At 33.4% G+C, this 9,517-nt stretch overlaps 1 protein-coding gene across 1 annotated transcript; it reads right to left on the bottom strand.

Moving 5' to 3' along the window:
* Nucleotides 1-5,119: 5,119 nt before the first annotated feature.
* Nucleotides 5,120-8,918, bottom strand: LOC131639426 (pre-mRNA cleavage factor Im 25 kDa subunit 2). Its single transcript, XM_058909925.1, has 7 exons — nt 8,660-8,918; nt 7,568-7,613; nt 6,286-6,379; nt 6,124-6,197; nt 5,943-6,029; nt 5,738-5,848; nt 5,120-5,396 (listed from the first exon to the last, which is right to left on the bottom strand). Exons 1-7 carry the CDS (start codon nt 8,776-8,778, stop codon nt 5,325-5,327), a joined length of 603 nt encoding a protein of 200 aa, XP_058765908.1. The 5' UTR covers nt 8,779-8,918; the 3' UTR covers nt 5,120-5,324.
* Nucleotides 8,919-9,517: the final 599 nt, after the last annotated feature.

Here is a 9,517-nt window from a genome sequence, read left to right as displayed (position 1 = left end):
AGAACCATATTTCCACACAAAACAACATCATACGCGTATCATACACGTATGGCTCGTATCATACACGTATGGCACGTATCATACACGTATGGCACGTATCATACACGTATCATACACGTATGGCTCGTATCATACACGTATGGCACGTATCATACACGTATCACACGCGTATCAACAGCGTCTTCCCAAAAATCTGCAACTTACCCATTCGTCTTCCTCGCGAATTCATCTGTACAGCCTGCGATTTGGGTCTCAAAACCAGAAATTTCACATTCTAAACACCATGTAATTCACTCAACATCAATAGTATATGATTCTACAATCGATTTTACTCATCATAACCTAAATCTACTCAGTTATTAGAGATTAACAATCACAAATTCCAATCCAATTGATGAACACAAACAGAAGAATTCAGAATATAGAATCCATTGATCCAAACAATACTCCTAATCAACATCATTATCCATAACACGATAATAGAGATTAAATGGAGAGTCTCCCCTTACCTTAGACAAGAGTTCTTGATCCTTGGCCTCTCCCTCTACAGCTCTCCTTCACGTTCTTCGTGTTCTCAACCCTCTGTTCTTGCACGTTCCTTCTTTCTTCCCAATTCCAATTGTTTTATGAAAATAATAATAAAATTAGTAAAAGGATTACAAAATCACCCCCTTTCTTTTACTATTTCCTCACATGGCCCAAATGCCATAAACCATTATTTCCATTATCTTCCACAAATTCTTAATAATTCTAATTATTAATTCAATGTTCCAATTAAATTAATATTAAAATTATACGGGTGTTACATTGACAATTTTACTAAATCACGTATTTAATATAATAGACAGTGAGAGGTATCTCGCAACACATCCCTACTACCCATGTAAAGAAAAATATCATGCAATCTAACAAAATATTTTTGTGATAATGTTTGTGTGTACTATTACCTTTTTTCTCTCATGTATATATTAAACACATGGCATAGACCGTGCCATACTTGTCTAGTTCAATATTGGACCCTTAGACATATATCTTGTTACGCAGGATGGACAAATTCTATCTAGGTCACTCCTGTCTTTCAGCATGATTTGTGGATTACCCATCAAACATCTTTATAATTATCCTGTTATAGACAATATTTGATTGGTAATGAAGTATTTGACTCCATTACTAGGGTTCATAGGGGTTTTAGGTCAAAGGGTGGTATACAACACTATCACCTTGAGAGTAACTTATGATATTTGCATAACATTCTATGTATTATTCTCATGGTGAGTTAATCCAGTATAAATATTACTCCAAATATTCATACCTATATTAAGATTTGATAACTCTTTGTCTGTAATTCATGAGATGTGATCATCAGTCTATCCACATAATAGTCTCACTGCTTTATCCAAATTTACAATAAAAGTTGATTGTATATACTTTAAGAATATTGTCCTTATGTTTAATGTGATCTCATTATTAATTCACACTTAATGTCTCGTTAAATAGACTAGTTATTCTAGAGACTTAATTATTTTGGAAAAACAAACATAACAAAGAAGTGTCTTAATATTATTAATTTAATGCAAGTATCAAGTTCAATATAAAACTATTGGCTTCTAGGGCTTATACTAACAATGTAGGGATGTTAGAGGTTTTAATGGTTGTTGTGGTATTAGAGCAAACTCATGCATGAATGGTGAGTGTTTACAATATTTTTAGAGTGAACTGAATGTCTCCCTCATCATAAGGGTTAAATTATTTATAGGAGTCTCTCGGACCTGGATCTTAGACTCCTAGTAGTGACCCATTTATTTCTCTGAAACGTGGGGAATGAGTGGTTGTTTCCCTTATTATTTTGGGAAATGTGTCTCTCGTCTTTAATTGTCTCCCATGTTATTATTAGATGGGAACATGTCACTTCCCTCGTAAGCGGGCGAGTAACTCAGTCAAAGAACGACAATTTCAGATGACTGGTGCTCGTTGTGATAAAAGGGCGGCTAATGGCACTGTGTTGAAAAATATCTATTTGTCTTAAGTGAATCTTGTGTCGCCTCTTATATATTCCTAGCAAATATACAAGTACAAAAGTGTAATGTAATACAAGAAATATTTACTGAGGCTTTTATTTCATATTATATATTATAAACTAAATTTTCATTACAAACTCCAACATATATTAATTAATTAGTTTCTAATAGATTTAAAGTTTGACATAACTCATCTTTACAAAATCGATTGGTAAGATGAGAGATATAATTTTATATAATATTTTCTATATTGTATCTTTAATTAATGTGGGATTTGAGTTTTTTCCAATACTATTAAACTTAGTATGTGGATATAAATGATGGGTGATTTGAATTGTCACTACATGGGACTTGGTTTTTCAATACACTCTCTTATGTCGATTACTATTGTGAGCTCTATTTTTGACCAATATAAAAAAAAAAATTCAATACACTGGTTTAGTTGTACTTGATGTATTATATAAATGAAACGGTCAATGATCCGAATTGATGAAATTTTATTTGAATTTAATGGGAATACATCGACGGTGTAAAGTAGTTTTACACCGACGGTGTAAAGTAGTTTTACACCGTCAATAAATTGTAACCGTCGGATGTTAAATTGCGTTTGACTTTTATTTTAATTATATATAAAATAATAATTATGACTGGTTGTGATGGGCTGACAGTGTAAAACTTTTTATACTGACAGTGCATAACCATTAATCCCATTTTATTTTTCGAATAGCTCCTTATTTTTCTCTAAAAATCTGAGTTAAAATATGGTATTTGAAATGAATTTTTTTTGTTGGACGAAAATATGAAATAATGTCAACGGGTTTATTTTTCTATATTTCATTTATATTATTAGTGAAACAAAAATACCTTAAATTATACTATTATTTTCCTATAATTAAATATAGCAAATACAACTTAACATTGTATTTTAAAAAGTGCTGAACGGACACCGCTAGAGTATAAAAATAATATTGTCACGCATGGTTGACATGAATATTAATTGGCTTTCCCTAAAGAGCAAAAATTATTTATTTTGTCAAATAAAATTAATAATTATGAGAATCGAGAAACAAAGACTTCTATATTGCCTTTTTAAATAGACCAACAGCATAAAGATTCATCAATTTGGTTTCAAATATGTTTAAAAAAAGATAAGTCTAAAGTCTAAGCCTGTAATATTAATGTTAAAAAAATGTCTAAATTTGCCATCAAAAATAAAAGTCTTAGACTGTAATTAATTTGGGAGTCTTGTAACTAAAGTACTCAACGAGGTGTAGGCGTGCAAGAAGCACAAAAGGACATATATGCAAATTTTGAAGCACGCTGTGCACGTATAATTTAAAATATATATATATTAGATTATGCTTAAACTTATGTAATTGTTATCTTAATCTGTGTCTAAACTCATGGAAAGAATGAAGAATCATCATCTGCCGTCTATTATCTTTGTATAGAAAAGGAAATAAAATTGGAAATTATGTAGAATGTGTTTGGAATATAGTGTCTTGTGAAAAAAGATAGATATATTTGTACACATTATAGAAAATGGACAACTCACGCATAGATTCTATATTATTACAAGACAAATTGCATCTAGAAATTTTAGTCTTTCCCTTACAAAATTAGAGAGGTTGTGGTCATATCTCATATGTTATCCTATAACCACTTCATCCCTTCTCTCCTCTATTTAGTCCTAAAATTAAACATATAGTGGACACAATAAATGGTGTGACAAGCATAATAAGAAATCTAACAGATTGTCACCGTAGTGTTGTAAAATGTTTGGTACTGTATGTCAAACACTATAATACTCAATTTCATTACATGCAACCTCATATCAATAGTCACAAAAAACATGTGCCACAAACCACTCATGCGATGACTAAACCACCCATCGCCACATTTTCACTTATGAGAGTAGTAAGAGTCTCTTTTGATAAACAATCTATTTGAATTTGCAGGTTATGTCAAAAGTGCTTATCAAAATAAGCGTTTGTGAATGAATTCAAATAAATAAAACGGTTATGAATAAGGTTGCATAAGTTATTTTTATAACAAAAGAAAAATATATTTAAATTGTTTTTGTATATAAGTTGTTCTCACTAGCTTGAAGATTTTATAAATATAAATTCAAAAAATATATAAAAAATAACATAAGCCAATAAAGTGTCTCAAACAACATCCGCCAAGTTTATGGTAGTAAATAAGCTCAAATAAGTCAATTCAAGCAAATACTAAGTCTCCCACTACCACTTGTTTGAGAAAAAAATAACTTCTTCGTCTTAACAACAAGATGTGCTCCATTGTCTGCCTAAAACACTTGGAACTCATAATTAACTTGTTATTCATAGTCTCTATAGGTTCCCCGCCTCCGCTCAGTGAATGGAGGTCAGTGCAAGTTCCCTGCCTCTACTCGGTGAATGGAGGAGGTCAATTCAAATTTTAGGTTAACAAGCAAGTCAATTTGAATTTTAAATCAACATGGAGAACAGCCCATATTTTGGATCATCATTCATCGAGGTCAACCTAGATAATGGGTGAGCAGGGAGGCCAGTCTACATTTTTGGTTAGCATGGTTGTCAACCCTAATTTTAAATCAACATGGAGATCAACTCCAATTTTAGGTCATAATAGAGGTAGTCAGAATTTTGGGTTGGTAGTGAAGTCGTCTCAGAATTTTCTGTAAACAATGAAGTCCCCTCAAATTTTGGATACAAAAGTGAAGGCGTGACATACTCTTCAAATTGTCTATAAATTAAAAGGAATTACACAATGTCGTTGGACTTGCAACAGATTCCATAGCATTGGATCGGCAAAACATCTATTTAACAAAATTTTCAAATTGTCTTACATATAGGTTTTGTACATTTTCCCGTCAAAAGAAAAAGGTTTTGTACATTTTGTTACATGAGGGTTATGTTGTGTTACATGAAACCAAAACTCGTCATTTCTTTTACCTTTCCATTCTGATATTCAGAACTTGAGCAGGGCAGAGAAACAGACCACGGGATCGCTATACTCATCTGTCATATTGATTTCAACTTCGGTTTTTTCTGGTCTAACCTATGAGGTTGTTTCCCATCCTGGGTTGATAATCACGATAATTCAACCCAAAATCCAATGAATTAATACAAACAGTGTCACAAATTACAAATCTATTTAGAAACACACTTCAAAAATAGTTCTCTGACCAGATTATGCAATGACAATAGGGTTTAGGGTTTAGGATAATGTATCAAATCAGTCCTAGTATTTAAATGACAAATGGAAAGCAGTATTCTTTCAGAGTGTCTAAGCTTCCGATTACGGTCAGTTAGTGATCATTTTAAACTGGAATCTGGAAAGTTGCTGAGGAATGGTGGATATGACTGGTCCATATCTCTGCAATTAATTGATACACAAAATTCATAAGACACAGCATAGAATTATTATCATTTTTGACTAGCAAACATAATAATGTGAATAAGTTCCAAAACTAAATTCTATGACCAATCCATGAGATGAAAATTTCTAAGATGCGCTAAAAAAGGGATAACATTGTAGATGAGCCAAGAATCTGACATGCGAAATTCAATTGATTCCCTTGAAAGAAAATTGTTTCAGTTTATGAGCATGTGTTTCCATTAATTTGTGATAGTCATTTCATATCTCTCTAAATTATAAAGAATTTCAATATATAATCGAGTAACATGAGACAAAAAGCATAATGATTAATACCCTACCTGAACATTGTCATAGAGTTCAAACAACGGAACAGCAAGCAGCTTCAGGTTTTTCGGTACAGCAAAGTATTCCCTCTCAGATAAGTGAACAAGGAAAAGCTTCTTGCACTCCTGCATAAAAGATATTAATGGATGTTGTAAAGCATAGACCAAGAGAACTAGCCATGCAAGAGTTTCAATCAATGATATTCCCATGACAAATTACCTTGGGTTTTGTTATATGAGGAGGACAGTATGGATACATTATGGTTTCAAAATTTGGCCTCCACCAGATTGCAACACATTCACCTATCTGCGGGATGCCGAAGAATAAGTGCATATAAATAACAAGCTTGCTAGTAAGCTTTCCAAGTTCAAACATCTAAAAGGTATGTGACAGATCATACCTGCCAGTCAGGTACAAGACCAGGTGAATTAGCACCAAGCTTGCTAGTCAATTTTCTCTTCAAGCCCTCGATTTCTGCAAACAACCAAAAAAAGTGCATTTAGCATAATCACAGGTTGCTATTTCAGAGCATCGTATTCGGAGCAAGGAAGCAAGACCCTACCATTCTCTCCTGGCTTAAGACGGCCACCTGGGAGTTTGCAAAATGTGTTTCCAATTTGCAGAAGAAGAATATGAGGATGATTATGTTCTTGTACCTAGAAAATTGAAGCACAAAGCTGAGACATGACAATAAACAGAATCTCCAGGAAAACAAGAGTGGAAGTATTTTCTTAACAGAAATTGTAGGGAAATACATCAAAGGGACAAGTAAATAAAAATTGTAAGAAATTAAGTGTCCAGGACAAGTTTAACATGGAATTGGGCGGACGTGCATAAAGGGCAAATTATTCATTACTAACCAAAACAACAACTAATGGTCAATTTCATGCCTTATAAAATTCTACTGTAAGTAACTTTTGCGCCATAAATCTCACACCTCCATTCTACAAACGAAAATATAAGCATCTACTAAATTTATCAATTCACCTTATTGTACATGTTAGAAGGGTACCTAAAGAAATTAACTAGATGCACTATGCCAATTTTATAGATCTAGTTAACTTGGTACTACATATTAAATTTGCATGAGAGAGTGGCCTGGACAACAATGCAACATAGGTTATGATAAAGTCGAGAATATATAATTAACCTTCCGATTCAGATAACAGACCCAACCAAATAGAGCGTACAGAATGCAAATTCAGCAGGAGGCGGACAAATACTAGTTTCGAGGTGTAAATTAGTTACCACAAGTCTTATGGTAAGAATCTTGGGTCCATTGTACAAAATTATAGGGAGATAGAAGGAGATGTCAATACTATAGGATTCAAATTTCCACTCAAACCTATAGACAAGCTTAGCACAACTATAAGATTTGTCATGTATGAAAGTTAACGTTGAGCCGTAAAAAGCCAGCAAGAAAATAAGATCAACATTGCAGAGATAACCATGCTACAATGGATGAGTGATCACACAAGAAAATATAGGATTAAAAATTCTCATTAACAAAAAGTAGAGGCAACTCATGTTGTAGAAAATATGGAATATTTTTGTTTTAAGAAGTTTGAACATATGCGGAGAAAGTCCATAAAAGCATGTGTAGATCATGTGGATGATGTTCAGTAAGTTAGAAGTAGAGGAAGCCTAAAGAAAACTATAAGTTCAACCCATCAAGAGAGATTTGGAGTTAAATGATATATCTTTAGATGACTCGTGATAAGATGATATGACATCATCTCATGCATGTAACTGATACCTCAAAATGTGGTAAAGTTATTTTTAAAGTTTAAAACTTAACAAAACAGGGGGGAGAGGAAGTGAAAGAGAGCAATCAGTTAACATACCAGTAAAATTCCTTCCACGCTGGTCCTCATTCCTTCTTTCATATAACTGAAGTTTGGAAACGAAGGAAATAATTATATTTCAGAACCATTTGAGTAATTAATTTAAGCAGCACCCAGGAAAAGGAACAAGTAAAAAAATTACATAAGAATAAGACTGAATGTAAATGGTAAGTAATTGTAATTATTTGTTTTTACTTCATTTAGAATCAGCATTGATAAGGAGAGTAACTACTCTTGATTATCAGCTGATTGTGCTCTATTTAACAGACACTTGTATCCTATAAATACCACTTATGTATTGTTTTACAAACATATGAAATACAAAGTATATTTCTTATAGTTTGGGATGTGATGAGAAAAAGGAGGAAAACAAACAACTCAAGAGAGCACATCAAAGCAAACAGGCTAGAGCACATATCTTTATAGCTTTCATCATTTTATAAAACGCGTGATGGACTTTGGGCTCTTCACAGTTGTGGGAATTGTATCAATGAATCAATGCGGCAGTTTGGTTTAAACGATAACATCTCACAACTTCATAGAAGGCAAGCTAATTTGAGCTATATAAAAGCTAATTTCAAGGAATTACACCAGAAAGAGTAATGGTATAATAAAGAGAATCAGCCATGGCTAAATCAGCCGCTTTGTTCAAACAAACAAATTCTAAAACCTTTTCTTCAAAAAAATTGCCTTATTATACTGTTGCTGCTAAACAATAATAAAACATTTGAAGAACATTTGGATCGCTTAAAGGAACGTACTAAGAAAGAGTACTGAAACCAAAAAATGCAGTTTTGAACCGCCAAAACTCGAATACTCATGCCCACGTTAATTCAAGTTCTTGATCAGCTCTTGCGAGTGAAAAAGATCAAAAATTCGTTTAGTTTCTGAACCAGTCCAACAATGCATACGGTTAAATCTAGTACAAAATCTTTATTTCAATTTCAAAGAGTATAGTATGATTGGGGTTTTCTAGGGTTTATGAGTTGAAATTGTGTGACCTAACTAGTAACCAAAGATCCTAAAAAATTAACGTAAGGGTAGTAATGAAAACTGAAAAAGATAGAGAGAGGGATATGGAATGATACGAACTTGACTTTCATGCGAGCGAGACGATCGGCGACAGAGGTGTCTTTCTCCATCTTGGGCTCCTTGGTGCCGAAGGTGTAGCTGGACAATGGGTAGGTGTTTACGACCTGAGACGGTACCATTTTCGCACTCTTGTGTTGTATTCAGTTGTGTTGTGATTGAGTGAGAAATGGAGAAGAGAATGAGAAAGAGGAGGGAAGTTGAGGTGAATCAATGTATGTGAAAGTCTTATGACTTCACCGCCTGTCAGAGCTGTAAACAACCGAAACCCAACATCCAATGTGGGCCGCGAGCCCGCTACACCAACTCTTGGTTTTTTTTTATCAAACAAACTAAATATTATTTAATTTTAATTTTTATATTTTTTATAACAAACACAAAAATAAATTAAGAGTAGTAGAGATTTGTGTTTGATGTGTAAAAAGATTGTATCTACAGGGGTGTGTGAGAGAGATATCTCAACAAGAGTAGCGAATATTCAAAGTCCTTTATTAGATTTATAATAGTTAGGGTGATTAGGACTTTTCTGCAGAGGCAATAGGCCATGTATGGTAATGTTTATGGTGTCTATGATGGTAAGATAGGTCATCTCATGTGAGGCGAGAGGCTATGCATTATGTAATATACTGGTTAAGTTATGATATCTCTCTTTTAGGTTAAGGGAGAGGTATTTATATAGGCTCTAGGACTTGGGATTTCCTAAGGAATGATAACCGACCACTAGTCAATTATGGACCATTAAATTCTTACTTTCTACGAGAGCATAGATCAGCTATTGACCCTAACTTTACTCTGAACAAGAAGTGTTTTTCTCCATGTTTCCCATACCTCAGCGAGTGAGAGACGTTTAAGGCAATGTAA

Source organism: Vicia villosa, unplaced genomic scaffold, assembly GCF_029867415.1.
Source record: "Vicia villosa cultivar HV-30 ecotype Madison, WI unplaced genomic scaffold, Vvil1.0 ctg.002629F_1_1, whole genome shotgun sequence".
In the NCBI taxonomy this organism is placed as follows: Eukaryota; Viridiplantae; Streptophyta; class Magnoliopsida; order Fabales; family Fabaceae; genus Vicia; species Vicia villosa.
Note: the sequence above shows the minus strand (reverse complement) of the source record. Positions and strands in the feature narration are given on the sequence as shown.

Bases quoted from the DNA above. Each gene is read 5' to 3' on its own strand.
- LOC131639426 (XM_058909925.1), bottom strand. From the start codon at position 8,778: ATGGTACCGTCTCAGGTCGTAAACACCTACCCATTGTCCAGCTACACC. The intron at 6,030-6,123 runs GTATGATCTGTC...GGCATCCCGCAG, and splicing joins GTCTTGTACCTGACTGGCAG to ATAGGTGAATGTGTTGCAAT. The intron at 5,397-5,737 runs GTAGGGTATTAA...AATTAATTGCAG, and splicing joins AACTCTATGACAATGTTCAG to AGATATGGACCAGTCATATC.